Source organism: Myotis nattereri (assembly GCF_964212035.1).
Source record: "Myotis nattereri genome assembly, chromosome: 9".
In the NCBI taxonomy this organism is placed as follows: Eukaryota; Metazoa; Chordata; class Mammalia; order Chiroptera; family Vespertilionidae; genus Myotis; species Myotis nattereri.
Genome location: NC_138084.1, coordinates 29,685,861 through 29,713,764, shown reverse-complemented (window position 1 = coordinate 29,713,764; position 27,904 = coordinate 29,685,861). Strand labels below are relative to the sequence as shown.

Here is a 27,904-nt window from a genome sequence, read left to right as displayed (position 1 = left end):
AAATTCACTTTCCCTTTTACTATTTTAAAGTACATGTAAAATTCTTTTCCATTGTTTGGTAGCTAATTAATTGAAGAAGGAAAACAAAATGCTTTATTACCATTACTACCAACTTTATTTTTATACCTTAAATTGTGGATCCTTTGACTATATACCTAGCACAGATTTGGCAAATCCATACTGACCCTTTGACTTGGCATGTTTACTGTAGCAGTTGAAGAGTACTTTTCTTCTAAAAATATATTACTTTCAAAATATTCCCAAAGTGCTGAATGTGCTTTCAGTTGAGGATACATAATTTTACATGATGCATTTTGCAGATAAAGTTCATCTCTGCTATAGGTTTAAAGAATATCTATATATAAAAGGCTAATATGCAAAGTGTCTCCTCGGGAGTTCGACTGGGAGTTCGATCGCTTGCTATGACGTGCGCTGACCACCAAGGGGCAGTGCGGAACATGGCAGGCGACCAGTGGCAGTGGCGGGGCACTGAGGGAGTGAGGGAAGGAGGAGGCGGGGAGACAGGGAGGCAGGGACCCTGATTGGCTCTGATTGCTGGCCAGGCCTAGGGACCCCTACCCGTGCACGAATTTCATGCACCAGGCCTCTAGTAGTTATATAAAGAACGACAAAGAAAATCAGCTTTTCCCCCTCCTTATCTAACTCCCTAAGAATTCAAATTACAAAACCAACCAAAAAACCATCTACCTTAACCAAGCAGTTTGTAAGGATAAGTAATAAGATACAGAAGTTCTCAACCCTATATATGTTGGCAAAATTAAATGACGCTTCCCTCCAGGTAGCTGTGAACTTTGGACTTAAAGTTTTAACTGTTGCTGGAGATCATGAAGTGAGGAGGCGCTGCTCTGGAGCTTCTCGGTCACTCTGTCTTCTTGCACTGTGCTTTTGATGACTTCAGATACCCCACTGGTTCCAAGGATGCAAGGCAAACTTAAAAACACTTCACTATTTATATCATAATATCCCTGAAATGAATAAAATTAGATTATAATAGAGCTAAAGCACTACAAACAAGTTAATATCATAAAAAATGGTTACTTTCTTGCTTTTATAGCCGTAGTACAAAGTTGAACTTTAAGAAAAAAAAAAGTTCATTTATTTTCTAAATTCAAGTTATTGTTTCAGATATTTTTTGTGAGATGGGAGGAACTTGGTCAAAGATATCCCCTTTATGGGAAGAGAAGCTAGCCCCCTGCAATATGAGTAGCAAGTTGGGGGCAAAGAAAAAAGACTGTTAGAATAGATTCCCAGGGGAGGGGCACAGAATGGGTTCTGGGTACAGTCCAATGTAATAACCTGTTTTAAGTTCTCCTTTCCATGTTTTATTTCTCCTGGAATTCCTACGTTTTCAAGAAAATTTGGTTAAGCATTTGTGCCTGTCTTAGTGGTGCTTGAGATGAAGGGGTAAAGGACAACTGAGCCGGAGAGTGCAAACTGATGAACAGCTAAGACTGGTGACACATCAGTCTGGGGTGACCTGGCTGGCTAAGGTGATAAAGGACAACCAGAAGGAGTTTATGGAATACATAAATGCTTCTTAGGAATTCCCCAAAATTACATGGGGGTGAAGAGAAACATAGAAGTGCAGAATTTCCATAGCCAAGCAGGAGAGGGATTAGACCAAACTGTTTCCCGCCCATGTATTACTCTAATATTGAAGATACCTCATTACAATATGAATAGCATCTTTTCAGGTTTTAAGCTAATAATATAAAAGTTTAACCATATGATGAGAGAATGAGAATAGCAATTACCTTTGCTAAAGTTGATACAGAATGCACTTTCTTTCTATCATTTATAAGACTGTCAACTAGGTCAGCTACTGACAGTCCAACAGACCAGGATCTTTGACCTTTGACCTTTAATAGTTCCATGGCTCTAGGTTATGAAAAAAAAAATCAATTCAGAAAATGAATAAAATATGTATTTAGTCTTTCAATTTAAAGTATTAGTTACATATTTTTATAACACAGAAATATGAGTTACACACTAATTGTTAGGAAAATCCACAGGTAAACTAATGATTAAGGTTTTCTTAAAATGTTGGATAAGCAGTTCACAGGACAATAAAAATGACTTAACATAAAAAGATGCTCTACCACTACTACTATTTAACTAAATGTGAGTTGAAACAATACATCAGTTTTGCCTATCAAAATTGGCAAATATTAAAAAAATTGGTAACTACTTTTAGAGAAGCTACAGAGAAAAAGGCATTCCCATAACTGCCGGTGAGAGTACAAGGTGACACAATTTTTTAGGAGAAAGATTTGGCAACGTTTGATCTAGAAATTCCTCTTCTAGGAATTTGTCCTACAGCAATATGCTCAAATGTGCAAAGACATACATATAATTATGTTTGCCTTGTCTGAGACAGAAAAAATTTGGAAACAATTAATCAAAAGTGAATTAAATAAATCTCTATCTAATATAGTGCCATGTAGCTCTAGAGAAGAATAAAGTAGATTTATATGGGCAATATGGAAAATGTCCAAGATTTATTATTAAGAAAACAAAGCGCCCTAACCGGTTTGGCTCAGCGGATAAAGCATCAGCCTGCAGACTCAAGGGTCCCAGGTTCGATTCCGGTCAAGGACATGTACCTGGGTTGCGGGCACAACCCCAGTGGGGAGTGTGCAGGAGGCAACTGATCAATGTTTCTCTCTCATCGATGTTTCTAACTCTCTATCCCTCTCCTTTCCTCTCTGTAAAAAATCAATAAAATATATTTAAAAAAAGAAAGAAAACAAAGCAAGATAATATGAATAACATAAATCTGTTATAATAAAAAATAATAAAAATGATGTTTGCAGAAGCATTGAAAGAAATGTTTGAACATATGGGCACTAAACTGCTAACAGTGGTTCTTAGAGAATGGAATTACACCAGCTTTTCACTTCCTGCTTTATAGACATCGACAGCATTTACAGTTTTATAATAGTACACATTGTTTTGGTAACTAATAAAACATGATATAAAATTTAAAAACATGTTTGAATTTCTTCCTTTTAAAAGCTATAAATGCAGGTTTACATAAAGAATCGGGTTAGAATGGATTGTGCAACATACTCCCCTTATCAATAAGAGATTATTCTTTCCAGTTCAGAACTATATGCTCAAGTTTTAAAAAGCTAAAAATCTCCACCACTCAGACTGTAGGAAAGTATGTCATTATATGACGGTGAAACAACAAATGGTGTGAAAATATATGTAGAGTCCAACCTATAAGCTCTTCACCCCCAGAAGGCCTCTGAATAAAGCAAAAGATACAAGGATCTGTGCATTATACTTGGTTTTTGCCTGCACTTATAATATGGCTTATCCATTCGTGTTAGACTAATTTCTAAATGTATTTATGTGTGATTAATAAGTACATTTCAAATTTTAAGTGGTATGAGAAGTTTTCTTCTACATTAAAGAAAATTGTCAAGCCCTAACCAATTGGGATCGATGGATAGAGCGTCGGCCTGCGGACTGAAGGGTCCCAGGTTCGATTCCGGGCAAGGGCATGTACCTTGGTTGTGGGCACATCCCCAGTCAGGGACGTGCAGGAGGCAGCTGATCGATGTTTCTCTCTCATCGATGTTTCTAACTCTCTATCCCTCTCCCTTCCTCTCTGAAAAAAATCAATAAAATATATTTAAAAAAAAAGAAAATTGTCAATATCCTCAGATGTTTAGATATGGGAGCAGTAAATCACTGTCTATAAATCAGGAACCTGTTCAACATTTAAAGAAATGTCAAGTGTGTATCTGAAGTAAAGTTTGCAAAGCACTCTGATCCATTTTCAGATAAGAAACAATAGAAAACATTGCTCCCTTGTATTTTTGGATTTGTTCATACTAGCTAGTTTTGTCTGCAGGAGCCTGGTAAGTAAATGTTAGTTAGAGAAATGTAAATTTACACTCAGTGTTACCTGCTGGACAGCTGCACCTGAGAGTTATGACTCATGACTTCTTCTTGGCCACCCCATTTGGTAACTAAAAAGTGAAAAATCAATATATTTTGTTAATAACTCTTTTAGGATTAAGATGTGATAAATGATTGTTTGCCATCAAGGGTACCCACCTTCTAGCAATAGTTACATTTTCCACTAATGACACTAAATGTGCTGTAGTGACAGCTGGGGTAAGACTTTGAGCTGCAATCCCCAAAACACAAGATCCCCAAAGTCTACTTGCAGCCTCCTTACCTGTTCTCTCTCATCAACAATAGTTCTACCTGGGCCATTTTACTGTCCAAATAGAAAGCCTTCCCTCCTCAGCAGGCTGCGAATAACAGGCTCTCAAGTATTACAAACACTTGGTATTTGTTCTGCTGGGACTCACACAGACTAATTTCTTTCACCAAGTGAGGAATAATTTCACCATCTATTCTAGGCTAGATTTCAAACTTCCTAATGTAAATCCATGCTAGTTTAGGGAGCTCTTTTAAATACTGTGTCTAGTATCAATCCTAATCTTTTTGGTTCCATTTTTCAAGAACAGTAATCCTCTGGAGCCCAAAATTTGAATGAAAAATGACCATGGGACAGCACTTTTCCTTTACATATAACACCTTCCCCTTCGGAAAGATGGATGTGTACGTAAAGCAGATGATCTAACACTCTGTCCTGAGGTCCAGCCTTGGATTTCTAGAACACCATTCGAAGGAGCTACCTGCAGTTTACATATGATTTCAATATCACAGCTGAAAATAGCTGCTCTGAAGTACATGTTTTGCTGACTATCTAATTTGGTATGGCATAATATGAATGACCTTTGATCACAAGATGGTGTCAGGATCATTCCTTCATCTCAAAACGCATTTACTGAGATCATTCCAAGGAACCTACAGTCTTGTGGGGTAAGACTGGTAAGTATGCAGTTATAACATAGTGTGATAGTGTTTATAATAGAGGCATAAACTTACTTAACCTGGATAATTAGGAAAGGCTTCCTGGGAGAGGTGGCACTCAAGCCCAGTCTTGAAGGGTAGCAGAAAGTAGCCAGTGAATGAATATTCAGGGAAAGGAAGCATCAGGTGCAAAGGCAGGGAGACATGAGAGTGCATGAACCATTCAGGAAATTGCAAGTTGACCATCTGACTAGCATAGAATGCCTGGCTTAATGGCAGAAGATGAAGCTGGGGAAGGAAGCAGGAAACAGATCCTAAAGCATTTTGTACGTTATATGATTTCTCCCTAGGCTGTAGTTGCCATTTGTCTCTGAAATAGTTGGAGAATAATTTTACTTACACACCTGCTATTATTATGTTTCCAAATCCTAATGTTGCTTTACTGCAAAACATAGTTCTACATGTTTTTACCAATTTTTTATTCATAACCATCTTGCTGATTACTGTAATAACAACTACTATTTACTGAGTGTTTACTTGATACCAGACACTGTACTAAATGCTTTAAGTAAATTATCTAATTAAGTCACAGCAAGAAAAAGCACAGCTTTGGAGTCGACCAGGGTTCAAACCTCAGTTTTGCCATTACTACATGTGTAACCACAAACAGATTAGTCAACCTGAGTTTTAAGCTTTCTGATATATTAATTTGGAAAACCACCATCTCCTTCTTAAGTTGAGATATGCAAACCATTTAATACACATAGTATCCACTCAATCTATATATATAAAAGCCTACGTAACCAAATGACCAGTCACTATGATGCACACTGACCACCAGGAGGCAGATGCTCAACGCACAGGATCGGGCCTGCAGGGATGGGGCCAAAACCGGCTATCTGACATCCCTTGAGTGGTCCCAGATTGTGAGAGGATGCAGGCCAGGTGAGGGCCTCTAGTATAATTATAAATGCTATTACTGTGGTAGTATCACTTATACAAAAATATAACCAGTTGATATCTATAAAACCAGCAGAGGGAGCCCCTAATCCATTTCTGGCTTCAGGGCCAAGCTAAGTATACCAATCCATTGCTATCACTATCTCTGAAAACAAATAGAAAACAGGATAAAAAGTGATCTGATAGTGGTACCTAAATGAAAGGTAGGGTTGGGGAGTACATAGGTAGTTTCAGTGGTATCGGTACTGTTCTTAATAATTGAGTGTGGATTCATTGAGTGTGGATACATATATATATAAGTAGTCATTTGCAAGTTAGGAATGTTTATTCTATTATGCTCTAAAACAGCGGTTCTCAACCTGTGAGTCACGAACAATGAAAATACATCCTGCATATCAGATATTTACATTACGATTCATAACAGTAGCAAAATTACAGTTATGAAGTAGCAACGAAAATAATTTTATGGTTGGGGGTTACCACAACATGAGGAACTGTATTAAAGGGTCGCGGCATTAGGAAGGTTGAGAACCACTGCTCTAAAACATATATATACATTACATTATATACTTTTGTATGTGTTAAATATTACATATTATACTTAAGTAATCTCAATTCTCATGTACCTACATCCCTCTATTTCTAGTTCCCATTTGAGAGCTGAAGACAAATTTACCATAATATTCCTTATGCTTTTATCCTACTTCCCTTAGGCCTTTCTCACAGGAAGTCAATACTGCCTTCTAGTACAGTCACTTCCTATATTATATGCTAAGCTTCCTAAAAACAGCGTCAGGTTCTTATACATCTATATAGCTCTAACAGCAGTCAGCATAGTGTCTTAGGTTTACTTATTGTCACACCATCCTTTATTTTCTCTTTACAATCTGTGATATTAATGCAACTATATTTATGAAATGTTCTAATTCATTAAAAAATTGTAACCTATTTGGGGGACTGGTTAAATAAATTTTGATATATCCAGTAGTTAAAAAGAATGAAATGCATATATAGTAGTCATTTGCAAGTTATCAATACGTAAAAGGGCAAGGTAGAGAATAATGTATGATATATATTTTATACATCTGCTTCTCTATGCACAGAACATTTCTGTAAGATTACATAAGAAACTGGTAGCTGTGATTGCTTTTAGAGAAAGGGGTGTCTGGCATACAAGGGAGACTTATTTTTCAGTGTATACCTTTTTGTACTATTTAAATTTTTTTGCAATGTGAATGTATGATTTTTTTCAACTAGAAGAACAGCTTAATAATTTACACTTTTAATAAGGAGAAGGTGCAAACACAAAATTCAAACTGGATCAGAATAAACAGCAGTTTCACAAAAGAATAAGCATCGTGAGACAATATTTGGTTATTCACCATATAGCTAACAATAACTTTTAGCTCAAAAGACTGAAAAAAATCACTGTGGAGTGATGTGATCTGGAAAAGCTTCATAGTATAATAAGGGGAGCTTGACCGAAATCTTGAAGGATGAGGTTTAAATATGCTGAGAGAGAAGGAGAAGGGATTAGGAGGAAAATGAGGTCGGCAAAGATCCCTGTGGCTGAAGCAAAGCTGTAGAGTGGGGCTAGGCAGCACAAGCCCTGGGTTTTAGACCAGGAAAGCTATAGGCTCCTGGGCAGGTCACTCTTACCATCCCTGTATCCATTTCTGGGTTCTTAAAGTGTAACTGATGATCCCTTGGGTTCCTTCCAACTCTTTAATAACATGACTACCTCCATAACTATAACTGCGAAGGAAAATGAGGGCATTCCTTAAATACTGTGGGACTCCTTGAATGCCAACGAAAGGAATTTAATGGTTGATCACAGAAGGCCAGTAAACGTTTTTGGAAGGAGGTATACGATTTAGGAAGACAGAACTATAATGAAAGCATTTGTAAGCACCGTGTAAGTTTTGGCTAACATCATTATTAATTTGGCAGACTAGAGGAGAAAGAGCAAACTGACTGGGAGATTTGCAATAACCAGGTAAGCCAAAGATCAGCCTGGACCAGAATTCAATGGAGTAGTGAGTAAAATTCAGGTCTTGGGTTTGTTTGAATCCCTAGACATTCATTACTCTCATACATCTGGCTCCAAGTTCTTGTTTGCTACCATTTTCTAGGGTCCTATTGATTAATGTTTAGCATTTTGAACCTGGAAAGTATTTCTGCTTGAATTACACTGTCAGGCTTTGTAAAAGTTTACTCTATAGCACTGAACTCTCTAGGTAGCCAGTGCAGATTTATACATATTTTAAATACTACTGTATTTTATTAAAATAATTTTCTTAAAAATTATACAAATACCACATATCCATAACAAAATTAGAAAACACAGGAAAGTACACATTTTTAAAAGTTACTTCTATCCCAGACATAACAGCTGTTAATATCTGGCATCAAAGCATATAGGAAGCTTTAAATTTTAAGAAAATACTTTTGAAGAAATATAAAACCTGACTAAGGAGTCTTGCCTAATTGTAAACTTACAGAAAGGTAAATATAAGTAGGATAACAGATCTGAGGTATCTATTCACTAGACAGAGATGTTACAGAAAAGGCACCCAAATGTGGAACAAAACCCAACTAAGCTCCACAATTCTTGAGTCCCCAGTTATATCTGAATATCATGGCCACGAGTGATTTAGGTTATCAATATAACTAGTAAAAATGTACTTCTTACCTTTGTCTTCTCCCTGCTCACCAATAACCCACACTGGTTTTCCTGAAGTCTCTGCCTTTAAAACATTTCTAATAAGATACTGTAACCTCTGTGAGTCCAGATTGCATCCAATTCCAATTACTCGATTTGCAGGAAATGCACTCAGTTTCCATGTCACATAAGTCATGATCTCCACTAAATATTGCACACAAGGTAAAAATGTAAATATTTTAAAAAACATACTTCTAGCCTAGTTCATAAACAAATATTATTTTAATAAGTATATTAGACCTTGTATATATTCTTCTTAGGTCCTAAATGCACTATAAGGTATATTTCTAACGTATATTTTTAAAAAACCACCCGGTTTCAGCATGATTTAACATAACTTTGTTGCTAAATATAAAGCGGAGAATAATTTCCTAGAATAGTTAAGCAAGAAGGATAAAAACCGGGTACAGAAAACCAGAAGATAATTTATTTTCATTGATCAAGTTATCTTTATATCTATCTTAAGCTGAGTTTCTATCTTTAAATTAAAATACTGATTCATATACCACCACTATGTGGTATAGGATTATGAACAAAAACACAACTACTTTTTTTCTAATATGCCAAAAGGATGTCAAGAATTAAAGAGACCAGAGTTCCTCAATTACTATAAGAAAAACAAGTGAAATGCATGCCATACTCCTACATGGGGAACATGTAAAAAAATCTGTTCACCAACTTGAGGCCAGTACCGCACCTAACTCTTTAAAAATATTTCTTTCTTAAGTAAAACAATTTCAAATAATTTAAATTCAAAATGTTAAAAATGTACTCTGGCATGCTCACTAACATTGTATGACACTTCAGAACTAAAAAAAGCTCTTTCACATAGCCACTGCATTTTTCTCTTGGGAGTTTAACCATTTTCTCACTGAAAAGCATGGCTAACAACCTGGAACATAATAATAATAGTATAATATAAAAATGATAATTTGTAACCTTCTAGTTAATGCTAGTCATAAGAAGTCACTGTATGACAGGATATGGAAATACTGTATTGTTCATTATAAGAGCAATTTAATTGACTAGTCATCCTTTTATAATCCAGTTTTATGACTTTTATCAGTAATAGCAATTCTACTGATGCACTGGATCATCAAATTCATTTAAAATAAAACCTATTACCTGGTTGAGATGCAACAAGCAGGACACTGTGTTGACTATAATGTCCCAGAGCTGGGACAAGGGCTCTGAACATATCCACATTTCTCTGCACCACATCAAGGTAGGACTGAGAACTACCCAAAGAGTTAACGGTAAAGATGACCACTTTGGAATGAGCAGAGGCAGACAAATCTAACGAATAAAAAGAAACAGTCTGAGCTCAAGGTATACGTTTTAATCAAGTTTGTGTTCATAAAGAAGGTTTTTCTTCTCTCCAAGTAGAGACCTTTTCTGCACACCTACATCCAGATCAATCTTATCTCAATAGGAAGTATACAAAGTGCTGAAGTTTGCCACCAGAAAGAGGATTAAGGAGCAACAGTGTATTCCAATGGGGGAAAGAGAGCAATAAAGATAAACCAAACAAATTACAGGATCCAGAACCCACAAAAAAGGAATTAATTTTTATTTAATCCATCATTTTATTAGGGAAAATAAATATGTTATAGGCAAAATAAACTTAAAATCAATTACATCACTCATTTTTAAACTTTTAGGTGTCCTAAAATTCCTTAAAAGTGATTCACGGGCCGAACCGGTTTGGCTCAGTGGATAGAGCGTCAGCCTGCGGACTCAAAGGTTCCAGGTTCGATTCCGGTCAAGGGCATGTATCTTGGGTGCGGGCACATCCCCACTGGGGGGCGTGCAGGAGGCAGCTGATCGATCTCTCTTGTCTCATTGATGTTTCTAACTCTCTATCCCTCTCCCTTCTTCTCTGTAAAAAATCAATAAAATATATTTTTTTAAACAAAGTGATTCAGGGGCCATCTGGGAGGACTGGGAATAAGTGAAAATCAGAAGGCTGGTAGGCATGGCTCCAGGCCATTTATTTCAACTTCTCCAAGCAGAGTAGTTCTGCTGTATCTATTTAATTTATTAAGGAAGGATTCTACTCCAAAGAGGGGATAAAAATGGTTTGAAAATCTTTACATGAAGATAAAATGTCTTGGCTCATTTTTTACTGACTTTTTCTTTTTTAAAAAAAAAATATATTTTTATTGATTTTTTACAGAGAGGAAGGGAAAGAGATAGTCAGAAACATCGATAAGAGAGAAACATTGATCAGCTGCCTCCTGCACATCCCCCACTAGGGATGTGCCCGCAACCCAGGTACATGCCCCTGACCGGAATCGAACCCGGGACCCTTCAGTCCACAGGCCGACGCTCTATCCACTGAGCCAAACCGGCTTTGGCCTGACTTTTTCTTATACTGAATGAAGCCCAGAGTCGTTGGGTTTAGATTCTTCTTTCAATGGAACTTAATGCATAAGCAACTGTTATGACTTAGAAAAAGCTATTCTCTGGAGTTCATTGCTGCCCAACTGGAGTGGCTCAGTTTTGAGCATTGTCCCATGCACCAAAAGGTTGCTGGTTCAGTTCCAGTCAGGGCACATACCTGGGTTGTGGGTTTAATCCTCCTCGGTCAGGGCACATATGGGAGGCAGCTGATTGATGGTTCTCTTCTCTCTCTCTCTCTCTCTCTCTCTCTCTCTCTCTCTCTCTCTCTCTCTCTCTCTCTCTCCTCTCTCTCCTCTCTCCTTTCCTTCCTTTCTTTCTCTCTCTAAGCATGTTCTCAAATGAGATTTAAATAAAACAACCACTGGTTTTGGAGTTCACTGCTATGATCCTCAAACATACACATGCTATTTTACAACATTACTTTCTGTTACATAGTGTGTTTTAGAGTAAGTACATGTCAAAACAGTGGGCAGACATTAGCAACATCAGATACAACAGAAAAATAATGAAACAACTAAAATGGCATCAGTTTAATCAACCTTTGTAAATGAATACTGGCATCCCAGGGAGACAATGAGTAGATGCCAGGGTTTAGTCTTAATGAAGCCTCTAAGGCCATCTTTCTACACAAGTTTATGTGCAATGTGTCCACTGGGAAATGCACTACCCAATTTTAGTACATAATCTAATGCAACTGTGGGGATGGTAGCTCCAAAAACTGACTCATGGATTTTAATTATGGTTCTTCATAAACTATAATTAATTCCTGTGTTTTAGTGTTCAAAATAGATATCTGGTGGTCAGTCAAAAATCTCAAGAATTAGAAGACCGTAGATCTGGAAGAAATATAGTTAACACTTTCCTACCACTTTTGTGTGTCAGGTATTGTTCTAAGAGCTTTCCCTATGTTTACTCATTTAATCTAAGCTACAAGACACTATGGAGTTAATATCATCCCCATTTGACAGATCTGAGGCACAGAGAAGTTAAGTAACTTGTTCAAAGTCATAGAACTTGTAAGTAGCAGAGCCAGAATTTAAGCCCAGGCAGTCTGGCTTCAGAGTACTGTTTAGCACTGTCCTATGTTTACAGATTTAGTCCTATACCCTCATAAAGATGAGGAAGTTGATACCTGGAAAGATTAGATGGCTTGTCAATATTATTAAATATCAGTGAATAGTTCAACTTACGATCCTATAATTTGGCATCAGCCTACCTTGCCAGGAACATTTCTTTTCTTTTCCCCCTTTAGCTTCCTCTACTTTGAATGATAAAAATGCCTCACACTCAAGGCTGATCATTAGTGAACAGAGTAGAAGCTGTCTAATATTTCAAAAGTGCAAGAAAGGCTTCCTAGTCCATATGTCAAGCTTCCAGGCATCTGTAATTTTAAAAAGCACCTCAGGTAACTTGGACACAAGTTATCAATCCATGAACCATGTTTTAGGAATCAATGACTATTGAGTAAATCTTACTTGGCTAAGTTTTAGAACTACTGAACACTTTTTTCTCCATGCACACACATGCTTATACCTCTACACACAAACATTTATGCTTGTATATGCAGAGACTATTCCTGGAGTAAATAAGAAATTGGTAATAAACATATGTTTGAAACCCAAGCTAAGCCCCTTACTGTGTGACCAAAGCCACGATCTCTCTGAATCATTTATAAAATAAAGAGAAGTAAGAAACTATAAATATATATAAAATATCAACATATGTTATTGATTCCCTAAAATAATGGCAGTGAAACAAGCATAATAGTGTCTTCAGTCAGAAAATGACATGATTAAAATAATACCATAGGAGAATTATTCCATTAGCTGTGTTTAACAATGAATAAAAGTAATTGAGAGAATGGAAACAGGAACCCTCATACACAGTTAGTGAGAGTATAAATAGGTACAACTTAAAAATACACATTTTAAAAACACATCCCTTTTGACCCAGTAATTCTACTTTATCCCACTAGTTAGAGAAGTGCACAAAGATTTTTGCATTACAATGTTCTCTGAAGCATTATTTGTAATCATAAAAATACAAACAACATAACCTGGCTGGTGTTCTCAGTGGTTAGAGCATCAGCCCATGCACTGAAGGGTCTTGGGCTGGATTCCCGGTCATGGGCACGTACCTGGGTTGCAGGTTTGATCCCCGGGCTGATTGGGGTGCATGTGGCAGGCAACCAATCAATGTGTCTCTCTCACATCAAAGTTTCTCCCCACCCCCATCTTTCCCTTCCTTCCACTCTCTCTAAAAAAAAAAAAAAAATCAATGAAAAAAATTTCCTCAGGTGAGGATTAACAAAAATAAAATAAAATATCTATATGGAGCAAAGTAACAACTCTAAGATGATCAGTCAATTGCAATCATCAGTGATGGTTATGACGGGAACATTACTAAAATTTCCAAATGAGTTTAATTTCCCAAAATTATTAATGCACTTTTTCATAGCATAGAATATATTTATGAAATGTTAGTTAACCTTGTATTTTAAATTACTTCATGTCATAGTAATTAAATATTATCAGGAATGTGCAACCAAAATTAACATGGGCAACATGAAACTTGCCCCAAGATAGTGTATACTCATTCAACATTTCCTATTTGGTGGCAAGCACCATGCTCTATATATCTATTCCAAGGATTCTATACTTTCAATGATCTAAAACAATAGTTATTGATGGTTAATGAGATACATAGGAAGAAATAATTTCCTCATGTCTTAAGTGGCCTCACAACTTCTAGGGCCCATGTACTAACAGTTCCCTAAAGTACTTTGGAAGAGTTAAGATGTCCCTTAAGAACTTCAGTACCTAGAAATGACAGGCACAAGAGAATATCCAGCTCCCCCAGGAATCCTCTTTATGAGGCCTACAAAAGGATCATTAAAGCAACTATTCTACTCTTTCTAGAAAAGGAAAATTAACTCATTGTGTCCTATAGGGATATAGAGGCTTGCTAGAATTGTTACACCAATTTTTATAACCTAAAGGTATTATATCAACTTTTCTGACCCACTGTTCTTAGTACATTTAAGCTTGTGAAACCATTATGTCTCAACATTTTATTTGGAAAACATGGTCAAGGAATACAAGGAACCCAAGTAAGGAAAGGGAAAGGCAAGCCAAACAACTACAACATGTTACAACCTGACTTTTGCTATAACCTAGATTTGGAAGGTTGGAGTAAACAATTTTTAATTCAATGGTCTTCCAATTTTTTTGATCATGCATCCCTGATAATGATAATAATAATTATATATATATATATATATATATATATATATATGTATGTATTTGTTGTTGTTGTTGTTGTTGTTAATCCTCACCTGAGGATATTTTTCCACTGAGTTTTAGAGAGAGTGGAGGGAGGAAGTGAGAGAGAGAGAAACATCTATGTAAGAGAGACACATCGATTGGTTGCCCCCCACATGGGCCCTGACAAGGGCCGGGGATCGAGCCTGCAACTGAGGTACGTGTCCTTGACTGGAATCAAACCTGGAACCCTTCAGTCTGAGGGCTGATGTTCTATCCACTGAGCCAAACCAGCTAGGGATAAAATATTTTTAAGTTCACATCCTCAAATAAAGCATTTACCTACAGATATATGTCTGCACTAATATATTACACACATTATAAAGTACATGCAAAATTTTTACATTAAAAATATAAGATAAAATTACTTTTTTAGCATTAAATTTTTATCTATTGCTACAAAACCCTTTTTGTTGTTATTAAAACTTAGTTTAACAATGTATTTTTAGGGAAAGCAATGTTAACTGAATTTTTAGAAAGAATATTGGTTTAGCACTTTTGCTGTATACCAAGAAGTATGTATTATTCCCACTTTAGAGATGATAAAACTGAACTTTGAGATTATATAATCTGACAAGTGTCAGAGCTATAATGTGGCAGAATTAGGATGCAAACTCCATCTTTCCAACTCTAAGACCAGTATTCTTAACCAATATATTATGAAAAAGGAAGCAATCAGAGAAAACAAATTCATATTAAAGTGAGACACATAGAAAGAAACAGTTTCCTCATATCCTAAATGGCCTTACCACCTCCAGGGTCCATGTACTAAACAGTGTCCTAAAGTGATTTGAAAAAGAAAGAATAAATCCCTTTGATCAATCTGAATATTATTTGCTTATCTGGCTCTTGTTAATATAATCAGTTGCAGTCCCTGTATGACTCTGAGTAAATCACTTAACTTATTTGAAATCTTAGTTTCCAAATATGTAAACTGAGGGATTTCGACTAGGTGATCTTTAAAGTACCTTCAGTATTAAAATTCTAGTACTCTGGGCAGAGCACAGAGGATTTTTAGGCAGTGAAACAACTCTCTATGATATAATAATGGTGGGTACATGTCATTATAGATTTGTCCACATCCATAGAATGTACAATGCCGAGAGTGAATCCTAATGTAAACTATGGATTTTGAATGATAATAATGTTTCCAGGTAGGTTTATCAACTGTATCACTCAGGTAGGAGATGTTGACAATGGGGGAAGCTATATGTGTGGGAGCAGGGGGTATATATGGGAAATTCTGTATCTTCTGCTCAATAATGCTCTGAACCTAAAACAGCTGTAAAAAATACAATTTATTTAAAAATTCTAGGACTTAAATACAAGAGCAAATGAGGCATACATCTGTTAAGCAGAGAAACCACACCTTTGCTGATCTCCACATTAGGCAGGCTGAAGATCTCAAGGTCCATCATCCCTCCTTTAGTCCCTTCTGAGAGGTCTAAGAGGACAAGTCTGTCTGCAATGCCCTGTACAGTACAATAAAAAAAGAACAGCATTACACAGGGCATGTCCGGTTACTCAGTTTAAATTCATTCAGAAGTGAGGGCTAAGGGAGAATGCAGAGGCGTCATATGCTGTCTTAGGAATCAAAAGTAACACAATAATAATGAAAGGGACATGCAAGCAAAAAATTATTATGAATACTGTGATCCTTTAGGCTTGACTGGAAACCAAGGTGATGACATATGCTGGAAGCAAGATCTCAAATGCTCTCTCTAATCTTTAGAATATCCTTATATTTTTACATATTGTATCATTATCCTACATGTACTAATAAACTTATAGGGTAATTTATATAAATGAGATTGATAGATTAAAGGAGTTATTGTGTTTTTTATTGTCATTTATTACTATAAATGACAAAAGGAACATCCTAAAAGTCTAATTACCTTTGTGGAAGGTCTTTTTCCAAAACAGTAAGGGATTTAAGGCTCTCTCCTATCTTAGAGTGCAGGGGCAAGCGTCCCCAGGGATCTACCTGACTACTGGGAAGGAAGTGTGGAAGTTAAGAAAACAACCCAGCTGTCCTACCTATTCGCTCTGTAATGCTGGGAAAGTCACTGAACTTGGCCTTACTTCATGCGGTGTGAGGATTAATTATGTTACACAGGGCTGGCAGAGAGCAGTCCTCTCTAAATTGTACCGATTAATTTTATTATTGTTAACCACTTGTAAGAGAAATGCAAAGAAAGCTGAGTTACCTTTTTTAATTTATCATACATGGTAAGATCCAAAAGTTTAACAACTGTAAAACAGGTATTTTCATACAAGGTGGGTATGAGAATAAACTGGTATAGTTGACATGGGGGATAATTTGACAATTTCTATCAAAATTGAAAAACACAAAACTCCTTTAATCCATCAATCTCATTTATATAAATTAGCCTATAAGTTTATTAGAACATGTAGGATAATGATACAATATGTAAAAGTATAAGGATATTCAAAAGACTAGAGGGAGCATTTGAGATCTTGCTTCCAGCATATGTCATCACCTTGGCTCAAATAAACTCATTTTAAAAAAAAGTCTAGAAACAACTTAAGTGTCCATCAATAACAACAATAACAACAAAGCAGTTTAACATAGTGGTTTGGAGCAGAGCTTCTCAAGCTTTAAGAGATCACATTTAATAGATCAGGGAAGCACATGGGATTTTGTTAAAATGCAGATTTCTACCGTAGGTCTGGAGTGGGGCCTGAGATTATGCATTTCTAATAAGCTCTCAGGTGATGTCAATGCTGCTGGTCTAAAAGCCACATCTGAGTAGTAAGGTTTTAGAATATAGGTTCTATAAATAGTCTGCCTAGCTTTAAATCCTCCCTCCATTTACTAACAGTGTGACTTTGGCAAGTTGGTAACCTTCCTATGCCCTGGTTTCTTCATTTGTAAAAATGGCAGTAATGATGGTATCTAAGCCATAGAATTGCTGTAAAAATGAGTCAAGTGTTTAAAATGAATGAAGTGCTGGCACCTACTTAAGCACTCAGTAAAGGTTAGTTATTGCTGCTACCACCACTGCTACATACTACTGTCACTATTATGGCTACTACTGCACTATTTGAATATTGTTATCCTGTATCAAAATATTAATGTTCAAAAAGAAACATGGAAAAAAACTTCCATCTAGACAGCTCACAAAGAAATACTGACAGTGAGACTCTGCTAACAACTATAGAAACATGACTTTAAGAGGCCTTCCTCGAAGATAAACAATCCAATCAAAAAATGGGCAAAGGATCTAAATAGACACCTTTCAAAAGAGGACATTCAGAAAGCCAAGAGACATATGAAAACATGCTCAAAGTCACTAATCATCCGAGAGATGCAAATCAAAACAACAATGAGGTACCATCTCACACCTGTCAGACTGGCTATCATCAACAAATCAACAAACGACAAGTGCTGGAGAGGATGTGGAGAAAAAGGAACCCTTCTGCACTGCTGGTGGGAATGCAGACTGGTGCAGCCACTATGGAAGACAGTATGGAGTTTCCTTAAAAAACTGAAAATGGAACTCCCATTTGACCCTGTGATCCCACTTCTAGGAATATATCCCAAGAAACCAGAAACACCAATCAGAAAGGATATATGCACCCCTATGTTCATAGCAGCACAATTCACCATAGCTAAGATCTGGAAACAGCCTAAGTGCCCATCAGCAGATGAATGGATTAGAAAACTGTGGTACATCTACACGATGGAATACTATGCTGCTCTAAAAAGGAAGGAACTCTTACCATTTGCAACGTCATGGATGGAACTGGAGAGCATTATGCTAAGTGAAATAAACCAGTCAATGAAGGAAAAATACCACATGATCTCACTCATTCATGGATAATAGAGACCATTATAAACTTTTGAACAATAATAGATACAGAGGCAGAGCTGCCTCAAACAGATTGTCAAACTGCAGCGGGAAGGCCGGGGAGGGTTGGGGGGCAGGAGGTAGGGGGGTAAGAGATCAACTAAAGGACTTGTATGCATGCATATAAGCATAACCAGTGGACATAAGACATTGGGGGATAGGGGAGGCTGGGGGACTGTCTAGGGCGGGGGGATAAAATGGACAAATATGTAATACCCTTTGTAATACTTTAAGCAATAAATTAAAAAAAAAAAAAAGAGGCCCTCCTGTACTTAACAAAAACAAAGAAAACTGATAAAACTCAGTACTGTTAGGAATGGCAAAAATCTGGTTGATATGCACGTTTTTATTAGCAGCATAAATTTGTATTGCCTTTCTGAAGAGCAATCCTGCAATATGTAATAAGTGCCATAAAAACCATTCATATTCTCTGACTCACTAGTACGATTTTATACACAACTAAAAAAAAATTCAGATGAGAAAATAAGCAACTTGTAAAGCAATGTTTACAGAAGCATTCTATTCAGTAACAAAAGAAGTGAAAAAAATTCCAATTTCAATTAAGAGGGAACAGTATATTCTGACGAAGGACGAAGGAAATAAAACTATAATGTGTCAAAAGTTAGCATATATTGTTCTGAGCAGCCAGCTTTAAAATTTTCTAGCTCCCTAGATACAATGTAATCATTTGCTGAAGTAGACCCTACCTCCAAGACATATGTGATTCTTAAATGGAAGAAATTAGATGGCAAATAATCAAATTTTAATAGAATAGAAAACCAAATGCCAACTACCAAATAAGTATATGAAGGGACAGCTAGTCTATCCTGGGCTATATCCCTCAAATGACACAGACATGCTGTTACCATGATTCTGGGCCCTGGAGGGTCTTTTGAGCCACTCTGGAAGGGGATTGAAATGCCTGTCTGAAAATAATTTATATGGAAACAATCTAGTAAAAAGGACTAAAAATAAATCTCAAACTATCAACTCAGGAACTACGATCATAGAAGAAAGCAGAGTAATTACACAAAAAAGGCAACTGTAAAAAATATTCTAATTTTAGAAAAAGCTAAAATTAACTTATTAAATAAGAGTTTAATTAAAACAAAAGAATTTGTGATGAAGTCAGATGGATGTCAAATTGAGGTTTCCCTTGAATTAGGTTGATGACCCCATTATTCAAGCCACTATTTCAAAGCCTATTCCATGACTAACTGCTAATTAAGAGGCAACATCCCTAATGAGTTTTTAGCCATTTTTTTTGTCAACTAAGTATATTTTAAGGCAAAATGAGTTTATTCCACATGAAAAAATTAAACATAAACTACCTAAAAGCATATCAATACGATATATATTTATAACTACTACGAGAGGCCCGGTGCACAAAATTCGTGCATGGGTACAGTCCCTAGGCCTGGCCTGGGATCAGAGCCATCTTCCCAGGCTGCCTGCAGCTGGCCCTGCCCCCCGCCACCACCCACCCACAGTTCCCCATTCGCCTTCAGGTGATTGGAGCCTGACGGCTGGGGGAAGAGACCGAGGTCGGCCGTTTCCACCTGCTCGCCGGCCCCGCCCCAGCCATGGGTTGCCCTCTGTGTGTGGGGCGACTGGTGGGGCAGGGGCCATGGCCTGGCACCACCCATGTCCCCCTCCACACACCCCCAGCTCTCCATTCACCATCGGGCGATGGGAGCCAGCTGGCCAGGAAAGGGACCGAGAGGTGGTCAGCGTGCCTCATAGTGACTGGTCAAGCAGTCGTTCTGGTCATTCCGCCATTAGGGTCAATCTGCATATTACCCTTTCATTATAAAAGATACTAACATACCTTTGCTGAAATTGCTAATGTGCAGGCAACTCCCAGTTCTCCACTTCCAACCACAGTAATTTTCTTTACTGTTTTATTCTCATGATTTGCCCAGTTCTTTGAATTTATGTCTGAGATACCTAGAAAGTAAAGTGAATGATCATGACAATTTAAAAATAATATCAAAAACCTTTTTAACATCTTTCAAAAAAATACACCAAGCTTCAATAACTTAGGACAGAAAGCATGGTGCTAGCCCATAATAGGCACTCAAAAATACCTGTCAAACAAATGGTATACTAGAAAGCTAGGAATCTTTTTTTTTTTTTCTTTTTTTTTTAATCTTTTTTTTTTTTAATTGATTTTTTACAGAGAGAAAGGGAGAGAGATAGAGAGAAACATCAATGAGAGAGAAACATCGATCAGCTGCCTCCTGCACATCTCCCTCTGGGGATGTGCCCACAACCCAGGTACATGCCCTTGACCGGAATCGAACCTGGGACCTTTCAGTCCACAGGCTGACTCTCTATCCACTGAGCCAAACCGGTTTTGGCGGAATCTCTTATTAAATATTCCACTAAATAAAGACAACCCTTTTAAAAAGAAAATATCTTTTCAAACATTTAAAAAATATTAAATAAGACTAAAAAACAGAATTTCCATAATTCTGGAAAATATTCTGATTCTTACTACTGTGGTTTAAAATGCAAAAATATTTAACACCTCACAAAATTTTGCAAGTATGGGTATTTTACTTTATAATCAGTGAGAATCACAGATTTTCTGGTCCAATATATTGAAATGAGGCAAAAAGATACATAAAGATATAATGGAAAAGTTTTGGGATCATTAATACAGGGGTCAGCAAACATAGGTTTATAGTTCTGAGTACGTGAAACACAGAGTTTTCCCTGTAATATTTATTTGTATTCTTTTTATTGTTATTGTTATTATTACTTGTATCCATATTTATGATGTATTTTTTAGGTAATAATGGCTGGCAATTTAACCTACTTTTGCCCAGCCCTGTATATTCAAGTGATTTTATACAAAATACAAACTATTTTATTTATCAGTATAAGGGTAATCTTCATTGTATTTTTTAAAACTCCTCACCCAAGGATATGTTTTTATTGATTTTGAGAGAGAGAGAGAGAAACATCAATAAAAACCATGACCATTCAGTTTACAGGACAACACGCCAACCGAGCCACACTGGCCAGGGCTAATCTTTTACATTTTAAGAAAGCATATTCCTTAGAACTGTATAGTTAGGTAACTGGAACTATGGTAGGTAATACCTACCCTATGATATCTGTACAGGAATTTTTTTTTTAAAATATATTTTATTGATTTTTTACAGAGAGGAAGGGAGAGAGATAGAGAGCTAGAAACATCGATGAGAAAGAAACATCGATCAGCTGCCTCCTGCACATCTCCTACTGGGGATGTGCCCACAACCCAGGTACATGCCCTTGACCGGAATCGAACCTGGGACCTTTCAGTCCGCAGGCCGACACTCTATCCACTGAGCCAAACCGGTTTCAGCTCTGTACAGGAATTTTTAATTCAATACAGACTTGTGTGTGTATATATGCGTGTGTATATATGTACATATGAATGTATTTATTTATAAAAATAAAGTAGCAGGGGGTAAAGGCTATCAGTGAGAAATTATAAACTTATAACTCTCTGAATAATAAAAATACAAACCTTCAGTGATTTTTGCAATATAGGCTAGCAAATCCACCTGCCGTGCCTCATCAGATGATGATAGAGAATACAGGGGAAGTTCCTCTTGAAACTTGGCAATCATTTCTTTAATTAATCCTACAACAACAGATTTAGGCTGCAGAATATACACAAAGGGAAGAGTTAGGCAAAAATTTTGCTAACGAGTACTATCTTGTTAATCTACACATTGTTATAGTCAGCCAAAACAAACTATTGTATTATGTTCTCATTTTTTAACACTACCATAGAAATTATACCTTCAACTGTTTCATTACTTTTACCTTCAATTGTTTTAATACTTTTCACTGAAAAAGTACTTAATTCTTTTAACTGAAAAATGAAGGGAGAAATGCTAAATCCACATCTCCAAAATATAGGGTATAACATGCATGTGCTTATGAGCAGAGTATGTTTGAGAGCTGTCTGTCTTTGTTTAAATTTTTACTTTGAAACATTTGCAAACCAAGAAAAATTGCAAAAATAGTAAAAGAATTTCCATGTACTTTTCACCCAGATCACTAAAATTGTATCACATTTGCTTTCTTGGTCTCTTTCCCTCTTTTTATTTTTCTGAACCAATTAAGAGTAAACTGCAGATATGATACCTCTTCATCCCTAAATACTGAGGAATAGAGTAAAGAGATAAAAATGGAGTCAGTGTAGTCAAGCTGCTAAATCACTAAAATCAAGTAAGTTGAAGCATGAGGAAATGATTCTATTCTTGTTTTAATGAGCCTGGAAACCTAAACTTTTGAACTTTCCAGTCCTGTGTCAAAGCCTGGATATACATCAAAGCTCCAGGTAACTCTGTCATTACCCTCTAAAAGACTAAGGAAAGAATGGTTACGTATCCAGATAACATTTAAATGCTCGGTTAAAACAAAGCACATAACAGATTATCTGATTTAATATACCAAAGGTCAAAAACAGGCAAAACTACAAATAAATATGTATATTACATAAGACTCTTCAATAGAGAGGGACTAGGAAATAATGCCCAATACTTGCTAGTAACTTTACATGTGCTTTATCAAGCAGTAAACAACTATAAAAAGACTAGAGGCCCGGTGCACAAATTCATGCACTTGGGGGGGGGGTGGGGAGTTCCCTCAGCCCGGCCTGTGCCCTCTTGCAGTCCAGGAGCCCTGTGGGATGTCCGATTGACGGCTTAGGCCTGCTCCCCATGGGGAGCAGACTTAAGCCGGCAGTCGGACATCCTTAATGCCCCACAAGGCAGGAGAGGCTCCCCCCACGCTGTTGTGCTCGCCAGCCATGAGCCTGGCTCAGGGATTCTGGCTGAGTGGCGCTCCCCATGTGGGAGTACACTGACCACCAGGGGGCAGCTCCTGCGTTGAGTGTCTGCCCCCTGGTGGTCAGTGCGTGTGATAGCGACCAGTTGTTCCACTGTTCGTTTGATTTGCGTATTAGCCTTTTATTATAAAGGAGGATAGGGAGCAAACAACAGTTGGCTCTTAGACTCAAAGAGAGCAGCTTCAGGCAGGCTGCTGTCATCAGGATTCTGGAACTCAGGTATCCCTGGGAGCTCAATTTCAAATTACTCTTAATGACTATATGAAAAATATCATTGAAAGAAAATTCAGTAACTTATTTGTTACTTTTATTCACTAAGATCAAAGATAAATACTCAAAAAAATAAGAACTACTCAAAGAAAATCCAAATTGATCTTACATGGCTCCAATTTTGGAGGTAGGGCAAGTATATTCTGCCTTGAGCATCCACATGTTTTCCAACTGAGATTCCCATATTTGCAGTTGGCTTTAAGAAGCAAATGGGGGGAGCAAAAGGGTGAGAATCCAAAATCCACAAACGAATTGGTATGTTATATGTATTACCTATTTGAGACAAAATACACATACTTCAAACAATAAGGCATGCACACTATGTATGGTATAGCTAGGTGGCATTTTAAGATGTGTAGTCAAGTTTATATATAAAGAACTTATGTAAATTGAGGCCTATTTTTCCCATTTCATCTACATGAACATTGGAAATATATTCCCATTAAATCATCAGCATAATATTTGAGGAAATTTAATTAAGACATCCAACTCAATTCAATAAATATATAAAGGACCTACTGTGTCAGGAGTTTGAGATACACAATCTTCTATATGTAATCTTCTTCACTCTACCTGAGCAGAGCTATAGTACCTATCATGACTGGTAGTGGACACGTATTTTTATACTTCTGCACTGAAGTTAGTTACTTACAGTTCTGTTTCTCACTTTACACTATAAACTTCTTCCTAAGAGAGGATTATGTATTATTCATTTCTATAACCCCTTCACTAAAGATAGTGCCTAACGTACTGGCTGCTCAATACAAGTCTCTTATATAATTAAGAATGACTGAATTAATAAATAAATGAAAAAATAAATGAATGAGTAAAGTTGAATCTGATACTGGCCCTCAAGTTGTTCACTAATTGCAGGTACTATAACATATCAGCTAGTTTTGATACATAGAACTTAGAGCTGAAAATAACCTTAATAGTCACATTGTCCAGTGGTTCTTAAATTTTAGTGTACTGAGAAAGGAAGTTGCATATAAGTTCTTCCGATTGTAATCATGTATGTCATGCCTACCGAGAGCCAAAATCTGACTGCCTTGGTTGTCAGGAAGCCCAAAGCGAAACCTAATGTAAGTATAAAAATAAAACTTCAACTAGAAATCTCATCAATTACCTTGGCTGTTTTATTTTATCTCCTGATATTTATTACTGCTCCCATAGCTTTACTGCATATGTCTTTCGCTGTACTTAAGAACAGGGATGCTCAGAAGAAGGATGCGTAGTTTTCACTCATTACTAGCTGCATGATTTTAGGCAACTTAACTTCTGTGTCTCAATTCCTTCTTCTATAAAATGTGAATAATAATAGCTCCTACATCATAGGGTTATTATGAGGATAAAATGAGTTAATGTTATGTAAAATGCTTAGAACAGTATATGATATGGTAAGTACCATGACGGGTTGGCAGGGTTTGCATTTTGAAAATTGAAAATAGGCCCATTATAAGTAAAAATATTTTCTTTTCCACTGCAACCTTTTCTTACTAAGGAAATTCTCCTTCCACTGAAACTTACTTTTTTCATCTTGCTTACTGCTCCTTTAAGCACAATGGTACTCAGAGGTGTCTGCAAATTAGAAACACTTAAGGAATTTCAAAACATACCAATATCCAGGCCACTCTCCTAAAGTTTCTGATTCAATGGATTGGGGACTGGATGTCATTTTTAAAAAGATTCCCATGTAATTCTGATGTCCAGCTAGGACTGAAAATTAGTACATTACAGAACTGTCCTAATACCTGGTCTACTATTTCATATTAGCAGTTCTCAGAACCATACTCTTCTACTTTTGTCTAACTATTAAAATGTTTTTTTGAGGTATGTCACCACAATAAGTCTAGTTAACATCTGTCACCATATATAGTGCCCAAGTATTTACAATACAGGTATAGAGAGAAGTAGCTATTGCTCTGTAGATAACTCTGTGATTATAAAGTCATGTGATCATAGCACCACAAAGTAACCATTTATATTGGCCCATTTGATAATGAGAAAGATAATACATTCTGACCGTCTGATCAGCAAGAAGTAACTAGTGTGCATCACGTTGAGTTAATATAATTCTAGTCAAAAGCAAAGGGGGAAAAAGGTACTTCCAATGAAAAGGTATTGCAGGTACCACTACTACCTTGAAAGGCCCAGCCAGCATAAGAATCAATGACATAACTCCATGGCACTAGGAGAGTCAATGAGGGGCATCTTACCAATGGCAGTAAGATAACTGTTAGGCCCTCCTGCTATCTCCCACATTGTCCTAGAAACTGAAATGCTACTAAGCAATGATTCATTTAAATTCATAAGCTCCTCCATTAATATGCAAATACCTTGAAATTATTGGGATGGGTAAGAATTGTGAACTCAATCAACCAACCAGTCCTTGGGGTGGATAGGAATTCCTTATCTCTCTTTCTAACATCTAACCATAAGAAATGCAGAACAGGTCTGAATATTATGGCACTAAACAAATTTAAGTTCTTATTGAACTGCTCATTTAGAAAATTCCCACAATTTCTCAATATCCACACTTACCCTGATACATCACAGGAACAGTACCAGTGAAATTCAGCAAGTCTTTCTGGGAACTATCTTTGAAAACTGAAAGGGGAAAAAAAAGCCTCAAAATGTGTAATCAGAAGTAGGAAGAGAAATCAAGTCGACTCAATGGCAGGTAACGCACATACACATGTACAGAAAACATAATTTCTAAATACCATTGTCTAGGAATCAATAAAAATGTTGACAAAGGAAAATTACTACATTTTTTTTTTCTTAGAAAGCAGAGCGGGTAGGTGAGTAAACACAGGACTTTGATGCTGAAATCCCAAGTTCTAGGCCCACCTTCCCCACTTAAAGGCACGTTACTTTTGGTAACTTTAATCTCTTTGACTTTCAGTTTGATCATCCATAAAATAAAGATAATAAGACTGCATCATAAAGCTGTTATAAGGGTCTAATGATATAATGTAATAAGAAGTAAAGGATTATAAAATGTGAGGACACTATTAAATAATTGTCACATGTAACAAAGCAGTTACAATCACTTTCAGAAATCAGGTTATAAGTTTTAGAATAAGAAAAAAAATGTTAGCTTTATTTTTTAAAGTGACCTTTTAGAAAGATCAATAATTATTTTCTTTGGTTTCTCTAATTACATTATTCTCAACCTTTATTCAATCTTCACATCCCTGAAATTTCATCAATGACTAGGACACACTGATGGAGAATGAATGCCCTAATCTCTGAACTAAATATAGAAAAGACTACTTTTGGCTTCAAACTATCATACTGCCTTGGAATGTAGTCCTTTTAGTACCTCGGTAACTATACTATACTTGTTTTTAAATGGAATGGAATAAATAGAAGAAAAAATGCCAAAGAGTCCACAGTATTTTAGCTATGTGTATATGGGTTCATGGCATGAAATGTATTTCCAAGTGTAGGCTGTGGTCAGAATTTTTGAAAGATAGTAAATCAAAATCTTTCTTAGGTAGCCAGACTCTCTGTATTAAGTGAACAAGATAACTAAAACTTCAACCATGTATGTGGTAAGCAGAATAATGACCTCCAAAGATATTTAATACCCTAATCCTGGGACCTCTAAATATGCTAATCTTGCTTGGCGAATAGACGTTTTAGATGTAATTAAGGACCTGAGGTGGGAAATTATCCCGTGCTATTGGAATGGACGTAATCGAATCACACTGGTCCTTAAAAGGAGAGGACCTTTCCTAGCTGTGGGTTGAGGGAGATCGGACTACAGAGGATGGTGAGAGAGATGCAACATTGCTAGCTTTGAAGATGGAGGAAGGAGACCTGGAGCCAAAGAATGAGGATGTCTTTAAGAAACTGAAAAAGGCAAGGAAATGAATTCTCTCCCAGAGCCTCCAAAAGGAACTGAGAACTGCCAACACTTTGATTTTAGTCCACACTTTCCATCTACAGTGACCTGTGCTGGACTTCTGGCCTCCAGAATTGTAAGATAGTAAATATGTGTTGTTTTAAGTCATTAAATTTGTGCTAATTTGTATAGCAGCAATAGAAAATTAATACAATGTAAAATGTATTAATTTAAATTTCTTCAGAAATCACAGGTCACAAAGTGTAGTTCAAAATCAGGGGATAAAAGAGAGAAATTATAATTTTGTAGCTCACTAGGAACAAATAATAGTTTACATAATGTAGCAAAAACTAGAGAATACAATTCTTACCATAGGTGTCCATGGAATATCTGAAATGTGGGAAAAACGTATTTACATTCTTTAGTTCTTCCACAGTTAGATCCCTGAACTTGTACTGAAAAGAGAAAAATGAGCATGGGATAAGAATAAGTCTATAGATGACAGAACAATTACAATCACCATTTAACTGAACACTGTCTGTGTACGAGGCTCTGAGTTTTACAAACATGAGTAGTAATAACAACCCTATAAAGATGAACATGAAAGCTAGAGAATACAAATAACCTGCTGAGTTAGTAAATTAAGTAGGGAAGCCAGAGATGAAACCTAGGACCCGGGCCTTGAATCACTAAATCAAACTGCCTCCAAATACCTCCTGAAGGCTTAAGAAGTAGGGCAGGTGTATCGATCACTCCTGTCACCACTGTTCAAGATCCAGTCTTATTCTTGAATAGCTC

At 36.6% G+C, this 27,904-nt stretch overlaps 1 protein-coding gene across 1 annotated transcript; it reads right to left on the bottom strand.

Moving 5' to 3' along the window:
- Positions 1-98: 98 nt before the first annotated feature.
- UEVLD (UEV and lactate/malate dehyrogenase domains) lies at positions 99-27,904 on the bottom strand. The gene is made up of 11 exons (XM_081100368.1): positions 27,477-27,904; positions 25,798-25,863; positions 23,366-23,452; positions 21,655-21,790; positions 19,963-20,081; positions 15,632-15,734; positions 9,665-9,835; positions 8,510-8,683; positions 3,938-4,001; positions 1,776-1,899; positions 99-986 (listed from the first exon to the last, which is right to left on the bottom strand). The coding sequence occupies exons 3-11, from the start codon at positions 23,438-23,440 to the stop codon at positions 819-821; spliced, it is 1,134 nt and encodes a 377-aa protein (XP_080956494.1). The 5' UTR covers positions 23,441-23,452; positions 25,798-25,863; positions 27,477-27,904; the 3' UTR covers positions 99-818.

What these genes read in the sequence shown, in the direction of transcription:
- UEVLD (XM_081100368.1), bottom strand. Translation starts at nt 23,440, where the DNA reads ATGGGAATCTCAGTTGGAAAACATGTGGATGCTCAAGGCAGAATATAC. An exon ending in TATTGCAAAAATCACTGAAG is followed by an intron (nt 20,082 to 21,654) that starts GTTTGTATTTTT and finishes TTTACTTTCTAG; the next exon opens with GTATCTCAGACATAAATTCA. An exon ending in GCTTGTTGCATCTCAACCAG is followed by an intron (nt 8,684 to 9,664) that starts GTAATAGGTTTT and finishes TGCAATATTTAG; the next exon opens with TGGAGATCATGACTTATGTG.